Below are 27,035 nucleotides of genomic sequence, written 5' to 3' on the forward strand. Positions count from 1 at the left end.
TCCCCCTCGGGGAAACAGCCTGAGCACAGACCCTCTTCAGAAAATAATCCGGCCCTGTTGGAGCCCTCACAAGGCGCCGCGGACTGCATCGCTGCAGGGAAAGAGAGAGGGGAGGGAGGCTCTACAGGTGGCTCGCGCCTAAAATGAGCGCCGACCCGGCAACAGATGCTTGCCGCAGTCCCCCACCGACCTAAAGAAGAACTGACGGGGAATTAACCTCCCGACAGCAGGCGGCCCTGGGGAATGGTGCTGGTCGGGGCCGCAGGTCGGGACGTCGGTCGCTCCCCAAAAGGGAGGGGGGAAAACCTGGGTCAGGAGGGAGAGGCCGGCACCACCGACTTTCACCTCAGAGAGCCGAACGGAGTCCAAACATTGCAGTCTTCTGCTGAAAAAGAAGATGAAACAAAAATACACTTACCCCAACTGAGCCCTCAGGGAGGAAAATGAGAAAAGAAAGAAAGAAAACAGGCAACAGCCTGTCAGCAAGTCACCAGGCTAGAGAGCGATGAGCCAGCACCAGCGGAGAGCTCTCCCCTTGCTGTAAGAGGAGCCTTAGCAAAGTGACCTAAGCTGTAAATTTAAAACTTCCTTTTTTTTTTTTTTTTTTTTTAAACTTGATCCCCTGAGGAGGTAGCCCTAAGCTAACAAGCTGGGGACCACAAGTCCCCTGCTCACATCTGCTGGAGTCAGAACGTTACTGAGAGCTGTTACAGGGGAGGTGTGGTTATATGGGTCACATATAACATATAACATATATAACATATAGGTCACATCCTCATGGGCCTAGACAAAGGACAATCTTTTATCCTAGTCCTTCTTGACATTTCATCCGCCTTTGACACCGTGAACCACTCCATCCTACTAAATCGACTAGCAGAAATCGGATTAACAGGATCTGCACACAGCTGGTTTAACTCCTTCCTAAGTAACAGAAGCTTCAAAGTAAAAATCAATAACAATGAATCCCCAGATGTCAAATCAACATTAGGAGTACCACAAGGCTCTTCCTTGTCACCCACACTGTTCAATATATACCTCCTGCCCCTCTGTCAATTGCTTACTAACCTAAAATTAAAATACTATCTCTATGCAGACGACGTACAGATACTGATTCCCATTACAGAATCTCTCCTTAAATCTCTCGCCTTTTGGGAAATCTGCCTCCAATCCATTAACAGTCTGCTCACCAACTTGAATCTAGTTCTTAATGCAAACAAGACAGAACTCCTAATCATCTCCTCGGACCACTCAGCCTTAATCAAACCACCAGCAGGCAACACCCAGATTACGCAAGTAAGGGACCTTGGAGTAATCATTGATAACCGTCTGAATCTTAAGAAAGCCATCAATAACACTACCAAGGACTGCTTTTATAAATTACAAGTCATGAAAAGGCTCAAACCCCTCCTCCACTTCCAAGATTTCAGGACTGTGCTGCAAGTCACGCTCTTTTCCAAAACAGATTACTGTAACTCTCTTCTCCTCGGGCTCCCCATTTCATCTATCAAACCATTACAAATGCTCCAAAACACTGCGGCTAGAATCCTGACCAATACCAACAGAGGAACTCACATCACTCCCATACTACGGAACCTTCACTGGCTGCCAATAAAATATAGAATATTACACAAGGCCCTCACTATAATTCACAAAATCATTCATAATCAGCAACAACTAGACCTCCAGATTCCTCTCAAATTATACTCATCAGACAGACCGATCAGAGAAGCATATAAAGGCACCCTGCAACCCCCTACAACGAAATCTACTCGCCTATCATCTACCAAAGAAAGATCTTTCTCTACAGCCGGCCCAGCCATCTGGAACAAGATGCCCACAGAACTCAGATTAGAACCATGCCCGCTTACCTTCCGTAAAAAACTTAAGACATGGCTTTTCATCCAAGCCTTCCCCTAGCCTACAGAACCAGCAATTCCTCACTAGTTCAGACACTGTTTCCTTACTAAACACTCCTACAAGTGTAGTCAATACACTTATGCCTCTCCTCTTCATATTATTGTATTATTTAATTTTATTCAGTTATGCCTTACTATCGCTCCGGCTATCCTAGCCCTCCAGGTTAATACCCCTTGTTATATGTAACTTTCATCTCTTGTTATATGGTTTTGACTTTGTTATTTGTAAACCGATCTGATATGAATTTCTTTCATGAAGGTCGGTATATAAAAATGTTAAATAAATAAATAAATAAATAAATAAATATGGGTCCTCCCCTGGGAATTTTGTGTTCTGACTCCATCTGCTGGACATGGAACATAACCCACCGTCTGGAATGATCCTGGTATGTACAGGGAAAGGAATGGCGCTTCTGTGTGTGGGTGTGTGTGTGTGAGAAAGGAATGGCGCTTCTGGGTGTGGGTGTTTGTGTGTGTGTGTGTGAGAAAGGAATGGCGCTTCTGGGGGGGGGTGTGTGTGTGTGTGTGAGAAAGGAATGGCGCTTCTGGGGGGGGGGTGTGTGTGTGTGTGTGTGTGTGTGTGTGTGTGAGAAAGGAATGGCGCTTCTGGGTGTGGGTGTTTGTGTGTGTGTGTGTGAGAAAGGAATGGCGCTTCTGGGGGGGGTGTGTGTGTGTGTGTGTGTGAGAAAGGAATGGCGCTTCTGTGTGTGGGTGTGTGTGTGTGAGAAAGGAATGGCGCTTCTGGGTGTGGGTGTTTGTGTGTGTGTGTGTGAGAAAGGAATGGCGCTTCTGGGGGGGTGTGTGTGTGTGTGAGAAAGGAATGGCGCTTCTGGGTGTGTTTGTTTGTGTGTGAGAAAGGAATGGTCCTTCTGGGTGTGTTTGTTTGTGTGTGAGAAAGGAATGGTCCTTCTGGGTGTGTTTGTTTGTGTGTGAGAAAGGAATGGCGCTTCTGGGTGTGTTTGTGTGTGTGTGTGTATGTGTGAGAAAGGAATGGCGCTTCTGGGTGTGTTTGTGTGTGTGTGTGTATGTGTGAGAAAGGAATGGCGCTTCTGGGTGTGTTTGTGTGTGTGTGTGTATGTGTGAGAAAGGAATGGCGCTTCTGGGTGTGTTTGTGTGTGTGTGTATGTGTGAGAAAGGAATGGCGCTTCTGGGTGTGTTTGTGTGTGTGTGTGTGAGAAAGGAATGGCGCTTCTGGGTGTGTTTGTGTGTGAGAAAGGAATGGCGCTTCTGGGTGTGTTTGTGTGTGAGAAAGGAATGGTGCTTCTGGGTGTGTTTGTGTGTGAGAAAGGAATGGCGCTTCTGGGTGTGTTTGTGTGTGAGAAAGGAATGGCGCTTCTGGGTGTGTTTGTGTGTGTATGTGTGAGAAAGGAATGGCGCTTCTGGGTGTGTGTGTGTGTGTGTGAGAAAGGAATGGTGCTTCTGGGTGTGTGTGTATGTGTGTGAGAAAGGAATGGTGCTTCTGTGTGAGTGTGTGTGAGAAAGGAATGGTGCTTCTGTGTGTGTGTGTTTGTGTGTGTGAGTGAGAAAGGAATGGCGCTTCTGGGTGTGTTTGTGTGTGTGTGTGAGAAAGGAATGGTGCTTCTGTGTGTTTGTGTGTGTGTGTGTGTGTGAGAAAGGAATGGCGCTTCTGGGTGTGTTTGTGTGTGTGTGTGTGTGTGAGAAAGGAATGGCGCTTCTGGGTGGGTGTGTGTGTGTGAGAAAGGAATGGTGCTTCTGGGTGTGTTTGTGTGTGAGAAAGGAATGGCGCTTCTGGGTGTGTTTGTTTGTGTGTGTATGTGTGAGAAAGGAATGGTGCTTCTCCGTGTGTTTGAGAAAGGAATGGTGCTTCTGTGTGTGTGTGTGTGTGTGAGAAAGGAATGGTGCTTCTGTGTGTGTGTGTGTGAGAAAGGAATGGTGCCTCTGTGTGTGTGTGAGAAAGGAATGGTGCTTCTGTGTGAGAAAGGAATGGTGCTTCTGTGTGAGTCAATGTGTGTGTGCGAGAGGGAGATGGAGCATGTTTTTGGCTGGCTTGTGGCTGTGAGAGAAAGGGCATGTGTGTGATTGAGCCTGTATGTAAGTGAGATAGAACAAGTGTGTGATTGAGAGCTTGTGTGTTAAGTGAAATAGAGAGAGCATGTGTGTGATTGAAATCCTGTGTGTAAGTAAGGGGTTTGAGAGAGACTGGCCAGAGATGCGTCGTGTGTATGTGTGAGACTGATCAGGGAGATGACTGGTGGTATGTGTGTGCTTGTGTGTGTGAGAGAGAGATACTGGTTGGGGAGATGATTGGTGTGTGAGAGACAGAAACTGGTCTTGAGGGTGTTACTGGTGTGTGTGTGAGAGAGAGAAGAGACTGGTTGTGGTCCCTAAGGAAGAGGACCATGAGGACAGCTTCAGCAACTACTGCTGCTTCTGGTGTGGCCTGCAATGGAAAGAAGTAGGAGAACTGCTGGAGAGGGTAAGTAAAGGTGGCTTTTTAAGTTCATTTTTCTTGACCGACTACCATTTTAATTATTGGGTAGTATGTGATGTCTGCTGTTGAAATATTTTATTGGTGTTTGTTAAAGGTTTCAAAATTTGCTTGAGTCTTTAATTATTGGATATTCTATTCATCAGCTGTTTTGAAATTATTTTTATTAGTATGATTTTATAATTATGATTCATGATTTATATATCTTCATTTTATTGATTGTTTCATGAAGAATGGTGATATTTTGTTTTTCCATTGTTGCACTGTATAGAGTCTGGCGTGATACGTTTTACAGTTTAGGTTTTGTCTGTGCATTTGTATTTATATTTTATATGGCTTTATTCTGTATTTGGTGAGAGTTTGTGTTTTGCATGCAAAGACTGAGATGAAGCATTCTTTTAGCATGTGGTTTCTCTGTAGGGATCTGTAGTAGCTTGGCCTGTTCTGTTTTCCTGATAGGAGGTGTATTGATATTTTAGATTCTGGTGTAATATTTGTGGTATTCTTTTTCATAGGTGGGGTTGTTATTCTTTGAGTTTTGGCAAATAGTACTGTGTTGATATGGGAGGACCATGCCGAAATATAGGGGTGTGTACATATATATGTAAATTATATTGTATATGTAAATGGTACCCATGGGCCAGTATGGAGAAAAATCCCCAGGGCTACTGTTTTCCCTCAATCCGCCCCTGCAGCTAAGTCTCCGCCGGGAAAGCCAGTTACCGGACCAAGATATACCTCTGAGGGACCACGGAAATCACCTCAGGAATTCTCAACTGGGGAAGGGACCTTTAGGTATCACCACAGGAGAGCGGGTTTTCTTTTCCTGAATTTAAAATTTCAAATTTCTCCTTCCAAAAAGCTTGAAACAATCCTCATAGGGAGATGCATGTCCACCATCTGCTGGAGACGGAGAATACTAGCAGGCTGGGGTCACTGCAGGGCTATATATACTGTGACATCAGCTTGCTCCATCTCCCTCTGCTAGCAGGGGAGCATAAACGAACCCACTGGTCCTGAGTCCATCTGTCTACATGCTAGGAAATAGGGAAATATGACCTACAGTACCTGAATGTAATCCACTCTGAAGTATCACACAAGGTGAATTTTAAATAATAAATTATTACTACTTACCAGCAGAGTTTGTGCAGCTATTTTATTGGCAAGTGCACTGGGCATGCCCATCTTAACAGCACCCTCTCCCAGCGCTTCAGCAAACATGTAAACCTGCAGGAAATCAAAACAAGTAGGAGAAAGTAATCAAAGTAGCTGTGCATTCTTCCACCAGTGCTTGTGGAGTGCGAGTTCTGAGGAACAGAATGCAAGAAAGGAGAATGAAAGCAGCCCAGGCTGGGGCAGACACTCCCCAAACTATTCCCCCAGTCTCAATACCAAACAAACAAATCACAGTTCTCTTATCTGTCCCCAAGACAGCCAAAATGAGGGAAAACAAAATGAATACCATGAATACTCCTGTGCAATTTGTACTACTGAACACCCAGTCTGGTCCATCCACAGAAATTTGCACCTCCACCATGACTTATAAAATGATGACCCTGTAGACATTCTTAGCTTAACTGAAACATGGACATTAACACCTCCCAGCTCCTACAAACTTGCCCACCTGGTTTCACCTTCTACCAAACCACTCATCACAAGAACAAAAAAGAAGGTACTGCAATAAATACTAGACATGACTCCTCTCCCACCCAGGAGGTCAAAGAAACAGAAACCTTATTTCTACAAGCCAATGCCCATCCCAAACAAGGACCCTCCTGATTTACAGCCCGCCATCAGGCACAGCTGAGGCCTTCCAAGAACTCCTCTTACTCATCTCAGAAATAACACCTAAGAACACTGGTCCTAGGGGATTTCAATATCTACATGAATAAACCTGATTTCTTCTCTATCCCACAATTTCTTGACCACTACTGAAATGCTAAGCCTGTCCCAACTAGTAAATGTAACAAGTCAAGATGATTTGTTTTATGTTTGCGATTATTTTAGCTATATTTGATTTTGTACTATTATGTATATATTTATTTATTTATTATTTAATTCTTTTATATACCGACCTTCATGACGGGAGTCATATCAAATCGGTTTACATGGAACGAAGGGGTAACATTCTTATCAACCGTTTAACAGTAAAATAATCAGAGGAGGTAAAAAAAAAAAAAAAATGACTGTAAAATGCTGAGGTCCATGGATCAGCTGTCTATAAATTTTATCAAATAAATAAATGATGCAGACTGTACACTGGACCTGGTGCTTGCGCCACATCATCTATGACAACTGCAAACCAAGGACTTATAAACCATGAATCCAATACTTCTAGACAGACTAGCTGCATACATAGATCTTCCTGGCTACTCTTCAAAATCAATGTCTTCACACTTCCCCACTTCATCTAACTACCTAGTCAAAAACTGGAACAGGGACCTTAGCATAACCTTTAGCAAAATCACCCCAGTGAAGACCGCCACATAATAAACCCAAAGCCCATACCTAATTCACCCCAAAACTAAGGATCTTAAATCAAACTGGGAGGACATAAGTGAAAATAGTGGAAAACAGGTTTATAGGTCGACAGAGATAACTTCAGACCCATAACAGATGCAATCAACCAAGCAAAAAAATTCAGCCAAAGAATTATTCAGGACAATCAAATAAGATCCTAAATCCACCTCTTCTATTCTTCTACAGCAGCTTCAGAAACCCAATGCATCAACCTTGCTGAATTCTTCACAGAAAATATCTCGAAAATCAGAGCTAAACAGGACTCAGCTACCGAAACTGAATTTCCTTTGGAATCCCAACCTACACCCCACACCATCCCCCAATATCATCTCATCCTTCCGCCCACTACTGGAAGGCAATAGCAGGTTGAGGTCATTGCAGATGAAACACAGATCCCCACCCAGTTTGGATAATTAATCAAAGACGTGTCTGCTTGACTGCCTTGCTGCTATCATAAGCATCTCCTTCACTGAGGGTCACCCACAAAGAACCACAGTAAGATCAATCTTGATGGTCGTGTTGGGGAGACCAAATCCTTGGTCTCCCCAACACGATCATCAAACCCCTTCAACTTCTGCAGAATGCTGCAGCCCGTATCCTCATGAATACCAAAAAGAGAGACCACATTACACCTACTCTGAAAGACCTACATTGGCTCCCTATCACCTCACGAATACAATACAAAGTTCTCTCCCTCATCCACAAAGCTATTATAAATGATAATACACACTGGCTCAATCCCCTTCTCCGACCTCATGTCTCAGCTAGACCAATTCGAACTATCCTCCAAGGAACTTTACACTCACCCTCCCTGAAACTCATCAGACTTTCTTCTACTTCTAAAAGAGCCCTTACCCTAGCTGGCCCTTCCCTCTGGAACTCTATGCCGCACGATTTACGCACTGAAACCTTCACACTAAAGTTTAAAAAAAATTAAAAACATGGCTATTTCTACAGGCCTTCAACTAAAGACCTCAATGCCACAAAGCTCTCATTAGTCTTTCAACTGCTCTCCCCCAGCTCCCAATGAAGTGCCCCTCCCTGTCCGGCTTCAGTGGTGCACTCATCATTCTTCTATCCTACCCCAGGTTTTTTTTGTTTTTTTTTCTTCCCCAGCTTCTAAATGCCTGTCAAGTCAACTTCTGTCCCTGTGCACCCCTTTCCTACTGCTCCAATTTGCAAATAAATCCTCGCTTTGTAAACACTCTCGTCTAGCCAATGTGTACTGTCAAATATTTATTACCATCCTCCCCGCTTAAATGCCCTTGCTCTTAGATCTCATGTTAATTGTTCATTGTTTATTTATGATCTTCCTTGTTTAATTCCTTAACCAAAGTTTCTTTTAATGTTCACCTGTTATTTTATTAACTTACTAGTCGTTAAGCCCGTAACAATGGGCTACATTTAAAAATATTTTTTTGGTCCATTTCCTTCCCACTCCCTCCCCCTCATTCTCCCTCCCTCCCCTCACTCTCTCCTCCCTCCCTCCTCTCCCCTCTATTCTCCCCCCCTCCCACCTCCCCTCCCCCCTCACTCTCTCCTCCCTCTCCCTCCCCCCTAGCTCACTCTCTCCTCCCTCCCCCCTCCCCCCACTCTCTCCTCCCTCCCCCTCCCCTCACTCCCCCTCTCTCATTCCCCTCCTCTTTCAGCTCATCCACAACCGATAACGGGGGCTGTCTCTCCCTCCCTCGCGTGCCGCCGCAGCTACTGCTCCTCCCGCTCCTGCTAGTCGTCGCCGCTGCTGCTGCCGCCGCTGCTCCTGGCAACCCAGCGCCATTATTTTTTCGGGCACTCTGGCAGACGTGCTCGCCCGCGCATGTGCGGTAGAGCTGCTCTCTACTGCGCATTTGCGGGGCTCCCTTATCTAGTAGATATTATTAACTGTTCTCTGTTCCATGTAAAAGATATGCCTCTTTTTGGCTTGTCCTTTTTTGTTACATGTAAACCGGTACGATGTGTAAACAGATACCGGTATATAAAAATGTTAAAAAAAAAAAGAAGCCCAAGCTCGATCCAGATGACCCTAGCAATTACTGCCCGGTATCCAACCTATCATTCCTAAGCCAAATCATTGAAAATGTTCTTCAGCTAACTAAATTCCTCCAGGCTACAAATGCTCTCAATCCACACCAGTTCAGCTTCAGATCCCACGTCAGTACTGAGACTGCATGAATAAGTCTAACAGACAAACTAAGGCTCTGCACTGACCAGGGGCAATCCACCGTATTGGTTCTACTGGACCTCTCCACTGCATTCGACACTGTAGACCATGACATCTTAATCTCATATTTGACAAGCCTAATATCAGCAGGCTCAGTGCTAGCACAATTCAAAATCTTTCCTTCACAATTGCTCCCAGACTGCCTGGATGCTTTCCCACCCCATCTGGTGCTCTCACCCACATGCTAACATCTACATGGCCTCCCCTCAGCAAATTCATCAGAACCTACCAGATCACCTTTTACTCATTTGTGGACATTTCTCGACCCAGACCGAGTCAAAACAATCAACATGAATGTTTAGCAAGCATCGCCTCCTGGCTAAGACTAAGCAAGCTGAAACTCCAACTCCCAAAGCACCAAAATACTGTGGGATGGAAAAGGAGACCCAACCTGCTGAGACACCAAGCTAATGCTCAGTAGACTAGCTTTCCCCTTCAGCTTAAGTTACATACTAGTCTCAAACCTCACAGCAGAACCTCAAGTCCGAGCAATAACTAAAGCAGTCTTCTTCAAAACTACATCAACTATGACATATCCATCCTCTTCAGCAATCATCCAGGCTGCTGTCATCTCCCACCTGGACCACTGCAACTTGCTATTCATCAGAATGCCTATCAAGCTGAAACCAAATAGCGACTGCAACTTGTTTAAAATACTATGGCTTGACAATTGAGTAACAAAACAAATTTAACAGGATCATACCCACCCTAAATAAAGACCCTCCATTGGCTCCCTATTCTCTACCACCCAAAGAAAAAATTTGGTTTCTAATCTGCTAATTTGCCTTCCATAAGTCCTACCAGACCAGACCAGCAGATAGAGACACAGAGAACAATTGTTTGCTAACATCATCCTATAGAGTGCTGTGAAGCTTACGGCAGTTCAATATTTCTGTATCAAAGCAAGAAACACAATTAACCAAACTCCCCCCAGCAATGAGCAGGGGAGTTGAAAATGGGCCTTTAAAGAAACCTGATCCTTAAACAACTGTTGAAACAAACAAATGACTGACTAGAAGGAAAACACTCCAAACCAGATTATGAATTACACTATAAGGCATAATTGTTGGATAGAAAAAGTGAGAGTATCTGAAGTGGTCTGGTAGGTCTCAAGGAAAGAAAATTAGCAGGTAAGAAAAGCAAGTTTGCTTACTATAAACAGCGTTTTCCATAGATAGCAGATGAATTAGCCATGCTGTCTGGGTACGTCTTCCGTGCCATTAGGTGGCAGAGCTCTAAGATTAGTAAAGTCTTTCAGCTAGGTGCTTCCTCTTGTACCTTCCCGCATTTGTCTGAGGCTCCTCAGTCCGTATCAAAGCAAGTAGTTTTGCATGACAGAACTGTCTGGGAGGTGGGCGGGGTCAGCATGGCTAATTCATCTGCTATCTAAGGAAAACACCATTTAGGGTAAGCAAACTTGCTTTTTTCACGTAGATAAGCAGCTGAATTAGCCATGCTGTTTGGGAGTCCCCCAGTTATCGTACTGAGCATATTGATATGAGCATAGTCTGTTTTATTTTCACTCAATATGTGAATTATAGGCGGACAGTTCTTTCTAAGGCAGTTTATGTTTTGAACATGTGGTATTCTGTAGTATAGTCCGCCCCATTCGTGCATCATCTGCCGCCTGTTTGTCCAAACAGTAATGGGATGTGAAGGTATGGAGTGATGACCATTGTTGCCGCTCTACAGATGTCTATGAGAGGCACTTCATGGAGGTGGGTGACCGAAGCAGCCATTGCACGAACCTGATGTGCCTTTGGTGTTGTGGATAAATGTTCTGAACACTTTTGATAGCAAAATTGTATACAGTTGGATATCCAGGAAGATAAAGTTATTTTTGTCACTGGACATCCTGGCGCGTTCAGGTTAAAGGAGAGGAAGAGTTGTGATGGGTCTGTTAAGCAAATGGGTGTGCTGTTTGTAATAGGCAAGCGCAGCTTACAATCAAGAGTGTGAAGTTTCCGCTCATTGTCATTGGTGTGAGTTTTTGGATGAAAAGTGAGTAAAGTAATAGTTTGGTTAATGTGAAAACTCGAAACCACCTTTGGTAGAAAACTTGGGTGTGTGCGTAACGTCACTTTGTCATGGTAAAATTGTAGGTAAGGAGGGTAATGAACCAAGGCTTGAAGCTCACTAACCCGCCTTGCTGATGTGAGGGCAGTTAAGAAGAGTACTTTCCAGGAGAGGTATCGTAGGTGACAAGTGTCCAATGGTTCGAAAGGTGGTAGCATGAGTTGCTCGAGGACTATGTTGATATCCCAGGATACCGATGGGTTGTTTGTTTTTTGGTTTTTTTGGGGTTTTTTTTATCGGGGGGCGTAAGCGCAAGACCCTTTTCATGAATCTGGACACGAGAGAATGACACAATATAGGTTCTCCATTTAGGGGACTATGGTAAGCTGCTTTGGCACTTAGATGCACTCGGAGAAAGGCCGTAGCTAGGCCTACTGTGTAGAGTAAATGGAAGAAAGACAGAAGGCGTTCTGGTGGGCAGGTGAGTGGGTCCATACCCACAGTTGAGCACCAGGAAGTGTAGCGTGGCCACTTTCTTTGATAGTTGAGTCTGGTGGTTGGTTTTCTGGAGGAGACTAGTATGTCTTGGAGAGGAGGAGCAATGTTCAAGTCTTGAAAACAAGCCTTTCAATCTCCATGCCGTGAGGTGCAGGGAGGAATGAAGAGGATGAAGTACTGATCCATTCTCCTGGGTAAGTAGCTGAGGGTTGTTGCCCAGAGGAATTGGGTTGTGTATTGATAGTTATATCAGGTAGCTGTACTAAGGTTGTCTTGGCCACGCTGGTGCTATGAGAATGAAATCAGCCCGAGCTTTGATGCATCGCTGGACTGTGCAAGAGTTGAGTGGTATCGGAGGGAACGCATACAGAGACCTCGAGACCAGTTTATGAGGATCGCGTCCTGAGCTAGATGGTGTGGGCTTGGATACACTGAGTTTTGACTTTCCTGTTGCGTTCTGTTGCGAACAGATGCAGGGAAGACCCCAAGTGGAGAAAAGACGATGCGCTATCTTCTGATGTAGTTCCCATTCGTGAGGGTGAAATATTCTGCTCAGTTTGTCTGCTCTGGAATTGTTGATTCCGGGTAGGTAAGTTGCTTGTAGGGAGATAGACCTGCTGTGAGCACATTCCAGGATCTGGACTGTTTCTCTGCAGAGGTTCCAAGAACTGATCCTCCTCCTTTATGTAAAACACTGTGACTTGGTTGTCTGAGTGGATCATTACCTTCTGCCCTTGCAGGGATTCTTCGAAGGCTCGAAGGGCGTTTCGTACCGCTCGAAGTTCCAGAAGGCTTATGTGTTGATTGTGTTCCTTCGTGGACCACAATCCTCGAGTTTGAAGGTGGTCTAGGTGAGCTCCCCAGCCTTTGGGGGAGGCATCTGTGGTATTATCTGATGTTGAGGGGGTCGTAGAGATGATCCCATCAGAGTTGATGGGAGTAGCCACCATTGTAGGTCTCTTTTCATACTGACCGTTATCTTGATGGGGGTCGATAGCGGATGCAGGAATTGAGTCCATTGATGTCTGAGGCCCCATTGGAGGCGACGCATGTGAAAAAGTATGTGTGGAACCACATAGGTAGATGCTGCCATGTGTCCTAGAATGGTCATGATTTGGCGAGCCGGAACATTTGTGGTGTGTAGAAGGACTGAAAGACAGTGTGCGGAGAGCTAGTGCTTGCGGGTGCGGCAGAAAAGCCTTGTCTTGAATGGTGTCTATATGGGCTCCGATGAACTGTAAGGTTTGTGTTGGATGAAGGTTTGATTTTTCGTAATTGATAAGGAGACCCAGATGGTCGAGGCAAGAAATGGTGTGAAGTAGATTGGTTCATAGGAGAGACTGGTTGGGTAATACTAGAAGCCAGTCATCTCGGTAAGGAAATATTTGCACCCCCCGACGATGGAGGTGTGCCACCGCTGCTGCTAGACATTTGGTAAATATCCTGGGAGCAGAGGAGAGGCCAAATGAGAATTCTTTGTACTGGATAAGTGCTTCTTGTCTATCTGGAAGCAGAGGTAACACCAGGAATTGGGATGCATTGGTATGTGGGCATATGCATCCTTCAAGTCCAGTGAACACATCCAATCATTGGGCTGAAGGAAGGGAAGAATGGACTTGAGAATTCATTTTGAATTTTTCCTTGTGGATGTATTTGTTTAGCGCACGTAGGTCCAGGATTGGACATAGGCCTCCTGACTTCTTGGGAATAAGGAAGTATTGTGAATAGAAACCGAGATGAGGTTTCGAAGAAGGTAGTTCCTGAATGCATCCCGATTTCCCGAAGGAGAGGGCCCCGGTGTGCTGCTTGGTGTTTCTGGGGAACTAAACAAAGCCACACGACTCATTGCATCCAGGGACCGAGCATTTTCGACAGCAGGCCCAGCCATCTGGAACAACCTCCCTGCTGAACTCAGGCTGGAACCTTGCCTGCTAACTTTTAAGAAAAACTCAAAACGTGGCTGTTCCGCCTAGCCTTCCCAGAACCCTGGGATACACATTAGACGTTATCTACTCCTCTGATTACCTGGACAGCATGGATACCAACTCTAACATGTGGACTAACTCTAATCTGAACTATCTTTAGTCCGGAATTTGTTATTTCTCCTTTTAACTTAACTTTATCTTTTTTCTTCCAGCTACCTAAGCTTCCAAGTTCACGGTCCTGGTTTAATGTAACTTTGTTTCTTCCTTTACCTAGTTATTTTTTACCCCTGTTCGATGTAAACCGTCCTGATATGGTATTTAACCATGAAGGTCGGTATAGAAAAATGTTAAATAAATAAATAAATAAATAAATAAATAAATAAATGTGGAAGGGTCAGGAAGGATGTAAAGTGGAGAGAGTAACCTTCCTTTATTATTGTTAGGACCATTGATCGGATGTTGTATTGGAACATGCTGGGAGGAATCTCGATAATCTGCCTCCTACTACTGATGTCTGAGCCGGTGGCAGAATTATTTCTAAAAACTCTGCTGAGTTTTTGCGGGCTGGGAATCTGCCAGTGGACAAGTCTGCCGAGGGGCTCTTGTTCTCTTGTCGCTGACCTTGTGACTGGTAAGGTTGCTGTCTGGCCGGCTGGTAAGGTGGAGGTCTATAATAGATATATGGCCTTTAGGACCTGTGGTAGCTGGGCTTCTTGTAAGTCGAGTATTGTAGATTAGATGCTATGGATGGATGGGGAGACGTTAGGGACAACACAGCTGTCTTTTGCTCTTTGAGCTTAGTGACTGTCTTGGTGAACTTGTCACCAAATAGGTTATCAGGTTGGCACGGGAGGTTGGCCAGCTTGTCATGGACGTCGTCCCTGATGGCGCTTGACCTGAGCTATGTCAGTCTCCTTGCTGCTATTGAATTTGCCAAAGTCTTGGAAGAAATCTCGAACCCCTCATAGATGGAGCGCAGAAGGTGTCAGACCCTCTTCCATATTATTGTATACCAGGGGTAGGCTGGAGTCTGAAGATCCTTGTAACAGGTAAGGCTTCAGAATTTGTGGGTTTTCAAAAAGGTATTGCGCGATGAAAACAACTGATGGTTTTGGATCTTCGCATTAAGCATGCTGGATTGATATGACTTTTTTGCGAAATCATCTAGGGACTTTGAATCTCGAGATGGTGGCGTGTTCGAGTGCAGCCTAGATGTTTTAGCTTTTTGCATCGCAGATTCTACTACTACCACCGACTGATGCGGTAGCTGAACTGTGGAATAAAAGAGGGAGTCCCTCACGCGATACTTGAGGTCTGTTTTTCTTGACATTGATGGAGTAGTGAGAGGGGTGTCCCATGCTTTCTCCATCACTGTATTTAGCACCTGGTGTTGAGGTAGTGCTATGGGATCACTGGGGGTGTCAAAAACATTTAAGATCCCCATCATCTCCTGACGGGGGTCTTGGATTTTCCTTGCCTCTATGTTAAGCAGTAGACCTACTTTTTCTAAGAATTGGGAATAAGTTAGGTCTTCTGGCAGAGACGCAGGTTTGGGTGGGACCTCAGCTGGGTCTGATGGGTAACCAGTGGATGAGTCATCTGAGGAAGATCTATCTAAAAGATCTTCTATACATGTTGAAGGTCTCTATTGCTGGACCCTCGGTGATGGCCCAGGGATAGAGGGGTCTTCCGGAATCTGTGGAGTCTCCAATGGAACAGGCGACTGGAGCGGATGCCTCTGTTCCACCGACTGCAGAAATTGAGATAATATATTTATCTGGGAAATAGCTTGTGAAGCTAACCCCAATGTAGAGGGTGTGGGAGGCAAGGGCTCTTCCTGCAGTGGAGCAGCTGGAGCTGAAGTTGTCATCAGGCTCCTAGGCTATACCCTAATTGGTGGAGATGGTTCTAAAAGGCGCCCTGAAGAAGATGATCAGCTGCTTGAAAATCGTGGCAGAGAGACATCCCGGTCAGAGTTGACCACTAGGAATGGTGATGGCTCCCTGGATCTTTTATGGCCTGATATGTGCTTTTTTTGGCTTTGGCTGCGTCAGATCTTGAGAAACTGCATCAAAGTGAGTGGAATGCATCAGTGGTGCATCAGCTCAACGCAGTTGCGATGCCATCTTTTCAGTGCGTTGATGCACAGGAGATGCGTCGGTGTGTCGATGCTTTGAAGGCGATTCAGACTGAAGTCGGTCAGTGCATCGGTGAGCCGATGGCATCGATGCAGCATGTAGCCGCAATGCTTCCGACGCATCCCCCTCGCTGTGCACCGATTTTTGTAGGGGCATCGGCGGTGGGTGTTTTACCCTGGGGGGGGGCCATAGAAGAGGCCCTTCGATGAGAGGGGGACTTCTTTTTGCGTTTTGGCCCTGGAGAAGATCATGTTGAGGCCTCTGAAGGGGCATAAGAGCCCGATGGTGCTGCCTTTAGTTGTTGAGTTTTTGCAGCTTGCTGGCACTGCGCTCTTGCCTGATCATGATTAGAACCTAGGCAGAGGTAACACTGACATAATTTTTCCCACTGGCGCAGAATTTGAATCTTGGTCGAGGCATGATGGTACTAAAGCCTTTTCCTGTGATTTCAAAGTTGTTGGGTTTTTTTACCTCACAAACTTGAGAAAGTCTGAGAAGGCAGAGCTCTGCGTGCAATCATTCGCGCGGAAAAAAAAAACGGACCGAGGAGCCTCAGGCAAATGCGGGAAGATACAAGAGAGAGAACCTAGCTAAAAGACTTTACTAATCTTAGAGAGCTCCTCCACCTAGTGGCACAGAAGACGTGCCCAGACAGCATGGCTAATTCAGCTGGTTATCTACATGAAAAAACAAATTCTTCCTTCCTTATTGTCCCACCAGACTAATCCAGAATGCATGGGATGTATCCAATCTACCATAATATAGTTTGGGGAGCCCGTCATACCTGCTCTCAGGATACTTGCCCTAGAAGAGGCAGCCTCCCTAGCCTGTACATCTAAAAGGTAATGCCAGTGAAACTGAAGGCAGTTCTGCCCACAAAGTCACTTGACCCCTTGTTGGCTGCGCACAAAGACCCTACAAACCTCTAGAAATATAAGCCAAGTTGATAATCTCATTAATCCATCTGGCTATAGCAGCCTTTGATGCCACATCTCACTTTTTGAGACAACTAAAGAGTACAAATAAATGATCCAATTTCCTGAAGAATTAGTCATCTTCAAATACTTGAGCAAAATTCTTCTAACATCCAGAAGATGAAGATCTAAATGGTAATGCTGCTCCTTGTGACCTCCACCAAGTCCCTTCACCTTCCATTGCCTCAGAGACAAAACAGATTGTGAGCCCTCTGGGCACAGGGAAATACCTACAGTACCTGAATGTAATCCACTTTGAATGTTAAGAAGAAAAAAAAAAAGTGGATTGCTTTCTTGCCTATAAACGGGTCATTACCATCTTTGGAGAATAACCATATGGCTCAGCCTTCACCTTTCAATAGCCAAAAGGGTGCCGGATCGTCCATGAACACTGGACTTTGATACAATAGACCATGAACAAGATTGAAATGAAGTGCAAGACATATGAGATCCTCATTCAAGATGTCTGGGCCAATCTAGTGCCACCAGGACAACCAGACCACAGTGACTCACCATCCTCTGCATGGTCTGGCCTATCATTGGCCATAGTGGAAACAAATACAGAAGGACCCATACAGGCCAACACAGAAAGTGCTTCAACCCTTGCAAAAGCTATTTTCATCAACTGAAGAACAATGCAGCCTTGGAATTCTTTCACATGTCTATTAGATCCTAACTCATCTTGTCCTACTTAAGAATTATCAAGGCAAAGGCTGCATCTGCCAGCTCCCACTCTCCCTGATTTATTTAACATCTTTTCTATACCGACATTAAAATACACATCATATCGGTTTACATTGTAACGAAAAGAAGGAAAATACAATGAACAGGGGAGGGGGAATCGGGCAATTGATAAATAAGAACTACGAGGCTCAGGAACAGCAAGCCTAGCAACATTGCTGATCCAGGGTATGACAACTCAAAACATCCACTTGGATGTTTTCCACACAGGCAATGTGAAAAGAAGAGAGAGCCTGCAAGTACACCACCACCCAACTGAAGAGGAGACTGGTCTCTGTTGCCACCAGGAGAATTTTGTTGCCCCTTTGGCAATTCACATACATCACTGCCATGCCTGGCCTCTGACATCAGTGCAATCTCTTCTTGAAATACTAAGACTGTGTGTCTCAACGAGACAGTAGTGCTCTCTGTAACGGTCGCAAGAGTGCACCCACCGAAGGCACTAGGTCCAAAGTGGGCACTATGGAACCCTACACTTACAGATAGTCCCAGACTCTGGGTAACTTCAACCGCAACAGGTTCTGAACTTGTAGAAATAATCTGGCAGAAAATCCTTTCCACTGTCATAAAAACCTTGGCCTTCTGTGTATCAAAACAAGCCTCCAAAGTACTCCAAAACTTGAAATGGAATTAATTTGCTCTTGGCTAAAATAACCACCCAGCCCAGATCCTGAAGTAATTGGACCACCTGGTTGTAGTGATCAATGGGACTCCTCTTCCAACTTCACCCAGATCAGCCAGTTATCCAAATATGGATGAACCAGCACTCCATCCTTTCGAAGAGCTGCTGCCAGCACAACCATCACCTTTGAGGAGGTTACTGGAGCCATGACCAACCAAAAGACAGTGCCTGAAACTGACAATGTCCCCCCAGGACCACAAATCGAAGAAACTTCTGATGATATGGTGCATGGGAATATGAAGACAAGCCTCAGAAATCCAGAGAAGTAAGCAACTTCTCACTGCTACCATAATTGACCTTGGAATCTCCATGTGGAAACGAGGGACCCTCAGGATCTCGTTTACCGGCTTGAAGTCTAGAATCAAACAAAACACGCCTTCGTTCTTGGGGACCATGAAATAAATGGAATACTTTCTTTGATGCCCTTGCTCTTCAAGTGCTGCAACCACAGCCGCTAACTGAAGCAGATGATCCAACATCAACCTTACCACCTTTCTCTTTTCTAGAAACAAGGGGATTCCAAGGTGTCTTTCACTGGGCATGAAAACTTTAAAGTATAACCATCTTATTTATTTATTTATTTAACATCTCTTTTATACCGTTATCCGTTTGCACATCGCATCGGTTCACAATAAACAAAAACTTTTGGGCGGTGCCCTTACATGTAACAGATAACTTAGTGAACTAGGAAAAATACAATTAACTTTTGGGAGGAGCCCTTACATATAACAAACATCAATGGGTAGATGCAAAGCAATAGAACTGTAACTATAACTATATACATGAGAGTGCACAGTACAAAATCAGCGGACATAAGGCGTTCATAACAAAATGACATTGTAAAATTCACAGGGGGGTTTTATGTAATAGGGGGTGACATGTGGTAGGCTTGTTGAAAGAGCCAGGTTTTAAGTTTCTTTTTGAAAGTGGGGGTATATGTCTCCATGCGAATATCATGGGGCAGGGAGTTCCATATGGTGGGGCCGGCAAGAGAAAAGGCTCTGTTTATAGTAGAGGAGAGTTTAAAAGATTTGATAGATTGGGCACGAAGTGTTCCTTGGAGGGCTGGGCAGGTAGGTCTCTTGGAGGTGCGAGGTAGGAGGGGGGGGATTAAGCCAGTTGAGGTTGGAATTTAATAGACTCTTGTGTATGATAGATAGAGTTTTATATAGAATTCGTGACTGTATAGGGAGCCAGTGTAGTTCGATAAGTGTGGGAGTGATGTGATCTCTTTTCTTTGTGTTTGACAGTATCCGAGCGGCGGCATTTTGTAGGAGTTGTAATGGCTTAGTGTGTGTTGCGGGAATGCCAAGGAAGAGTGCATTGCAATAGTCAATTTTCGATAAAATAATAGACTGGAGTACTGTGCGGAAATCAGTGAAGTGTAGTAGGGGTCTGAGTTTCTTTATCGTTTGTAGCTTAAAATAGCAATCCTTTATGATGGATTTAATGAATGGTTTAAAAGAAAGGTGATTATCAATAATGACTCCTAAATTACGAATGTGTGATGGGAAGTTGGTAGACGAGTAAGCACGTGGGATGTCTGGGAGCGGTTGCCTATTAGATATGATTAATAGCTCAGTCTTGTTGGAGTTTAGAGCTAGATGCATGTCCTTTAGGAGTTGGTTGATGGAGGAAAGACAGGATTCCCAGTTTTGTAAAGCAGTTTGGATAGAGTCAGAGAAAGGGAAGATGAGTTGCACATCATCAGCATAAATAAAATGCTTGATGTGCAGGTTAGTGAGAAGCGTGGTAAGGGGAATCATGTATATATTAAATAGCGTCGAGGAGAGTGAAGAACCTTGGGGCACACCTTGGGGAAGACTGATGGGATCAGATTCATAGTTGTCAACTAGGACAGTAAAAAAGCGATTTTGGAGATACGATTGAATCCAGGCGAAGGCATTGCCAGTGATCCCAATACTTCTGAGGATGTTGAGTAGGACATCGTGATTGACTGTGTCGAACGCAGCCGAGATGTCAAGCATGGCAATCAGATAGGAGGATCCTGAGTCGGTTCCTCTGATAAGAGTATCGTGTAGGGAGAGGAGCAATGTTTCAGTACTTAAATGCTTCCTGAAACCATATTGGGTGGAAGGGAGGATGTTGTTTTGTTCAAGGTGATCGGAGAGGCGTGAATTAACTAGCTTTTCAAGAACTTTAGCTAGGAGGGGTAGGTTGGACACCAGTCTGTAATTAGAAAGTGTGGCGGGGTCAAGATTCGGTTTTTTGAGTAGCGGTTTCACTATTGCTTGTTTAAGAAAATTAGGGACAATGCCATGCTCTAGAGAACAGTTGAGAATATTTGAAAGAGGTTTGGCGATCACATTGTGTATAGATAGTAGGAGTTTGGAGGGGATGGTTTCAGAAGGATGTGTTGAGGGTTTCATTTTCTTTAGTATGTTCTCTACTTCTAGGGAGGATGAGGATTCAAAAGAGGTCTTAACTGAAAAGTCTTAACTGAAAAGACTCACTGATCTGACATAATTTGGGTCCACCCCCCAAAAAGTGGAACAGATGCCCCCCCCAATCTATTGAAGTGGGAAGTGAACCCTTTGTGATTCATTGGTACCCTTTGAGACTGCCTGTGCTGGCAGCACTCCCATAATGAGACCTTTCTACCATCTTGAAAGGACTGTGATTTACCTCCGATTCCGCCCCACTGTGTTAGAAATGCTATACAGACAGTCAATACTATTCAGATAGTCAATGCAATCCAAGAAGCAAGTAAGGACACTGAAGTTGATATTACCATCCATCTGGAAACCAATGACCTTGCTAGAAACAACATCCAAGTAGTACAGAGAGATTTCCAGACTTTGGCGAAGCAGATTAGTCACATGGCGAAGTCCTTTGCCTTTTCAGAAAGGTTACCTGTTCATGGAAAGGGGAATGAGAGGCTAAGCCATATAGATAACTTCAACGCATGGCTCAAAACTTGGTGTAAGGAACAAAGTTTTGAATATATTGGAGGCTGGGGCAGTGTATGAAACCGTAAAAGGCTCTGTGTCAAAGATGGCTTACATCTGTCTGAGGCAGGAAAAAGGATCCTAACAGATAAATTCAAATCCTATGCCATAAAGTATTTTAACTAGACGACGGGGTGGCAGAAGGAAATTGGAATGTCAGCCCCCCAAATCTCAAGGGTTTGGGTGAAGGGGATAACAAAAGTTAGCTGAATAAGGCACAAAAGAAGTCCAAGAAGAGCAGTAATCTGAGTTTTTTAAATTTTTTTAGATTTATATTCCACTTTTCGCACTTTTTTCAGCACTTCAAAGTGGATTACATTCAGGTACTGTAGGTATTTCCCTATCCCCAGAGGGCTTACAATCTAAGTTTGTACCTGAACGAGAGAAACTGGAAAGCTATGAGCACAAATGCTTGTAGTCTAGGCAATAAAATCCCAGACCTACAAGCCCTAATGGTGGAAGCGGACTTGGACATTGTTGCTGTTACGGAGATATGATTCACAGATTCTCAGGATTGGGATATGGCCATACCGGGCTATAACTTGTTAAGGACAGAAAAGGGGGAGTAGCAGCTCTAAGTCAAAAACAATATTTATTTATTTATTTTTGGTTTTTATATACCGGAAGTTCCTGTATACAATACATATCACTCCGGTTCACATTTAACATGGATAACTATCGCCGGGGAGGCGGTTTACATGGAACATATTGTGAATAATGAACGGGTAATCTATAATAAACTACAAGCTATTGTGAAAACAACTAAGAACAACTTAGAAAGAAAACGACATGGAACATAAAACTGAAGTAATATAAACATAAAATTATTGCTGTAAAAAAATGATGGTTGTTGATCTTATTGCTCTTAGCTCTCTGGGAAAGCTTGATGGAATAACCAAGTCTTGAGTTTCACTTTAAAAGTGGTATGGCACGACTCAAGGCGGAGGACCGGTGGTAAGGAGTTCCAGAGAGACGGGCCCGCTGTGGATAGAGCGCGTTTCCTCAACTGAAGCAACTGAACTGCAAGGAATGTGGGGTACAGAAGAAGCATTTTTGGCCGTCCTAAAAAAAGATGATGGTGCATCTATTCTTACTGGAGTGGTTTACAGGCCTCTGATTCAAAACGGAAGAACTAGACAGAGATCTGGTTTGAAGACATCCAAAAGGTGGGAAAGAAAGGAGAAGTGTTGAATGTTGGAGATTTTAATCTGCCGGACGCAGACTGGAGAATCCCTTCTGCGCAATCTAACAGAAGTAGAGAGATAGTGGATGCCCTGCAAGGGGCTCTGTTCAAAGATATGGTAATGGAACCCAAGAGGGAGGGAGTTATACTCGACTTAGTATTCACTAATGGCGATAATGTCTCTAATGTCCGGTGGGTGTCCACCTCAGCACCAGTGATCATCAAACAGTAAGATTTGATATCACAAATAAGATACGGAGAAGTCACACGAAGACCCGAGTTTTTAATTTCAAAAATATGGACTTCGTTGAAATGGGGAAGTACCTGGAGGTAGAACTAGAAGACTGGGAGAAAATGAGAGAGAGGGGGGGACAGTGGGCCAAACTAAAAGGAGCAATTACAAAGGCAACAAATCTATATGTTAGAAAAGTAAAACAAAAGCAAGAGAAATAAGAAACGTATCTGGTTCTCAAAGGAGGAGGCTGATAAAATAAAAGCAAAAAAACAGCGTTCAAGAAATAATAAAGAATACCAAAAAGAGGAACAAAGGGAAGAATATCTGGTGAAACTGAGTAAGACTAAGAAAGTAATCAAGAAAACAAAAAGTCAGGCAGAAGAAAGGATTGGTAAAGAGGTAAAGTAGGGTGATAAAACATTTTTCTGATACATCAGAGAAAGGTCCAAAGTGGTATAGTGAAATTGAAAGGTGAAACAGATTAATCTGTAGAGAGAGACGAAGAAATGGCGAAAATATTAAACAAATTCTTCATTTCGGTGTTCACTAAAGACGACACTGGAGAAGGACTGTCGTTAGTTAAAAGACAGTGAATGGGGGTGGAGGAGACAAAACTCCGTTTACAGAAGAAAATGTATGGGAAGAGCTAGGAAAACTGAAAGTGGACAAAGCCATGGGGCCTGTTGAGGTTCATCCCAGGTTACTGAAGGAACTTAGATGTGCTGGTGGGTCTGTTGCACGACTTGTTCAATAGAACCCTGGAAACAGGAGTGGTGCCGAGTGATTGGAAAAGAGCAGTGGTGATCCGCAAACCAAGGCCGTCTCCGCAACTCTGGAGCTACAAGGATGACTTCTGCTGGGTGTATCTCCACTCTCCTGAGCACTTTGCCTATCAGCGGCCAAGGAGGGAAGACGTACAGCAACACGTCGGTCGGCCAGGGAGCACCAGGGCATCTTCTGCTCCTGTTTCTCTATGGCGACCGAAGAAGCGCAGAGCCTTGGCGTTCTGAAACATTGCCATGAGATCCAGGCGGGGTACACCCCAAGTGTCACATATTAGCTGGAAAGCTTCATCTGTGAGCTCCCATTCCCCGGGATCAAGGGGGTGCCGACTGAGAAAGTCCGCCTCCTTGGGATAAGTTGTCCGAGATAAGCCACCAATCGAGACTGAAGCGCGCTGTATCCGTAAGAGAGAGAGGTAAATGAAACTGTTCGGAGACTGGATTCCAACACGAAAGCAACGCTGACTGTAACGGACGCATATGAGCAAAGGCCCAGGGCACCAGCTCCAGGGTGGAAGTCATGGAGACGAGAACCCGTAAATAATCCCGCACTCTGGGGAGATGGTTGGCCAATAAGTCCCACACTTGTCCTTGTAGCTTGACAATTCAGTCCAAGGTAAGGAACACTCTCCCTTGTTGAGTATCAAATAGAGCTCCTAAAAACTCCAACGACTGGGTGGGCACCAGTCGGCTCTTGGCCAAGTTGATCACCCAACCCAGTGATCGCAGGAGTTGAAGCACTTTGCGAATTGCCAACTGGATGAGCGACTCTGACTCTGCCCGAATTAGCCAGTCGTCCAGGTATGGATGCACCAGGAACCCCTCTCTGCACAGATGAGCCACCACCATAACCATTACCTTGGTAAACATTTTGGGAGCGGTGGCAAGACCGAAGGGCAAAGCTCGAAACTGAAAATGGCGACCCATCACCGAGAACCTCAGAAACTTCTGGTGGTTGGCCCGAATGCCTATGTGAAGATACGCTTCCGTTAAGGTCCAGTGATGCCAGAAACTCTCCTTTTCTTACCGAGTAAATAACTGACTGTAACGTCTCCATGTGAAAACGTGGCATCCTGAGGCAGCAGTTTACGCGCTTCAAATCCAGAATGGGTCGGAAGGACCCCTCTTTTTTGGGGACTACGAAGTAAATGGAATAACGCCCTTTTCGCTGCTCCGCCTGAGGAACCGGGGTGATGGCGCTGAGTTGCAGAAGGTGATGCAAGGTATCTTGTACTGCCTGTCGTTTCTCTTTGTAACCGCATGGGGAGACCAGAAACCGCTCCGGAAGGCGGTGTGCAAAATCTAAAGCATAGACTTGATTTATCACAGTAAGGACCCACTGGTCCGACGTCACCTTGACTCATTCCTCGTAAAACTCCAGGGAAGCTCCAGGGAGGAAGATTCAGAACCAATGTCAGGAAGTATTTCTTCACGGAGAGGGTGGTGGATGCCTGGAATGCCCTTCCGGAGGAAGTGGTGAAGACCAGAACTGTGAAGGACTTCAAAGGGGCGTGGGATAAACATTGTGGATCCATAAAGTCTAGAGGACGTGAATGAAGAGTGGGTGGCTCGCGGGAATGACGGCTACTACCTGGAGATAAATACTTTATTCAATAATCACACACACGGTTAATGCGACTTCAACATTGCTCTAAGCTTCAATGGCAAGAGGAAATGTGGAAAAAATGATTTGCATTCACAAAAAAAGCGGGGAGTAGTTTGCTTGTTACGGCGGTTACTACCCCAAACCAAACAAGCCTGATACTTCACTTTCAATGCATATCCAGCATAACTCTCTGCTTCAACGGCAGGGGGAATGAAGAAAAGTGGATCTATATACAGACAACAATCAACAAGGACTGAATAACAGTCTGGGTAAACAAATAAGCATGGGTGTAGCTTGCTTATTGCGGCGGTTACTACCCCTAACTATTTAAGCTAGATATTTCACTTAGATGCAGTTCCAACACTGCTCTCTATATTAATGGTGGGGGTGGAAGGGAAATAGAACCAAAAGGTTAATAAGAGCCAAGAGAAACAGATAAGTATGAGAAAAAAAAAGTGCGAACTTTGCTGGGCAGACTGGATGGGCCGTTTGGTCTCTCTTCTGCCGTCATTTCTATGTTTCTATGTTCTATGTAAAACAGGGACAATCTTTCCCCGTCAGCTGAAACAGAGGAACGGCTCGGCGTCCCTTCATTGGGAAGACTTGGCCCCAGATGCGGACTGGGTAGCCCCGGTTCTGCCAAAGCATCGGCCACGAAAGGGCTGAGACCAAGACTGTTGGCAATCGGACGCTTGCCGAAAGGAAGAAGCTGGAGCTCTGGATGGACGAAATCTCGGATTCCCTCTGAATCGAGACCGTGAAGAAAAGGAGCCCCTCAACTTGGGCCTATCCTCTGGCAGTAGGTGAACCTTGTGCTCCCCCAAGGATTGAATCATATCCTCGAGGTCCTTACCAAAAAGCAATTTACCCTTGAAAGGCAACGACCCCAGCTGAGCCTTGGAGGAAATATCCACCAACCAATTTCTTAACCACAGGAGACCACAAGCCGAGACTGCCGACACCATGGATCTAGCCGAAGACCGTAACAGATCATAAAGTGCATCCGCACTATAAGCGATCGAAGCTTCCAGACACCCTGCTTGCTGTGCTTCTGCATCAGAAAGACCAGCATTAGCCTGTAACTGCTGAACCCAGTGAAGGCCCACTCGCAAGGCAAAATTGTTGCACATAGCAGCTGCCCGCACTACCAGCGCAGAGACTTCAAAAGTTTTCTTGAGCTGCAGCTCCAACTATCTATCCTACAGGTCCTTCAGGGATTGTGGTCTTTTTGGTGACTGCGGACACCGCCGTGTCCACCTTGGGCACTTGCAATATGTCAATTGCTTCCTCCAGTAGAGGATATAGCTTATCCATATCCTTGCTAATTTTCAATCCCAGATCCGGGGTATCCCATTCTCTATATAGCAAGTCCGTGGCAGAAAAATGAAGAGGAAAGGAAGTAGCTGGGCCCCTCAAACCCAACAACACTGGGTCCATGGCCCCTAGCCTGGACTCCTCTGGCGGCACATCTATGCCTAGCTCTCCAAGTATGGCAGGGATAAGCGGAGCCAACTCCTCCCTCCTAAACAGATGGACCACCTTAGGGTCGTCTCCTTCCACAATGTGAGAGCATCGTACTGGATCCTGTGGATGTTGATCAGGGTCTGTATCCACCCTCATCGGAGGCTTGCCCTGCAGGTCCTGGTCCCCTGGGTCCGTATCCTGACCTGTGGAATCAGTATTGGTCTGAGGAGCCCTGTACGCAAAGGGCACTTAGCTTTGGAGGACCCAGAGACTCCCTTAGACTTAGACCGCTTTCGAGAAAGAGAGGTAAGACCACTAGAGGAAGTTTTACCCCCAGCCTGCAGCTTCCCTTCCCTCCTGGCTTTAAAAGCCTTATAGAGAAACAAAATAAACTCTGAGGAGAAGGAGGAAGAGGAGGAGTCAGAAGTCCTCTCGGGGCTATCCTCCGTTGCAGGTGAGAGGCTGTAAAGGTTCGCTCCCTCTAGGAAACCCTGGCTGAGGAGAGAGAGAAGGCGGGAGAATCCCCTCCCCCATAGCTGCACGAGTCGCTGATCTAAAAGACTCCAAAATGGCCTCAGTTCCCGCACTCAGTGGGAACTGATCTGCCTCAGCTGATCTCGGTGCAGCTAACACTGAAGGAGCTTGGGCAGCCTTGCCTTTAACCATTTTCGTGGCCCCGGAGGATCCGTCCCCCACGGGAAGACATGCCGAGCCCA

The 27,035-nt window shown here is 45.2% G+C and overlaps 1 protein-coding gene across 1 annotated transcript in view; it reads right to left on the minus strand.

Annotated features, from left to right (window-relative positions):
- The window catches only part of PYCR3 (pyrroline-5-carboxylate reductase 3), a 54,848-nt gene that overhangs the window by 15,955 nt on the left and 11,858 nt on the right, over positions 1-27,035 (minus strand). The window contains exon 5 of the mRNA XM_029592197.1: positions 5,500-5,592. Within this exon, the coding sequence (XP_029448057.1) occupies positions 5,500-5,592 (93 nt within the window). The remainder of the gene's footprint in view (positions 1-5,499; positions 5,593-27,035) is intronic.

Source organism: Rhinatrema bivittatum, chromosome 2, assembly GCF_901001135.1.
Source record: "Rhinatrema bivittatum chromosome 2, aRhiBiv1.1, whole genome shotgun sequence".
Classification (NCBI taxonomy): domain Eukaryota; kingdom Metazoa; phylum Chordata; class Amphibia; order Gymnophiona; family Rhinatrematidae; genus Rhinatrema; species Rhinatrema bivittatum.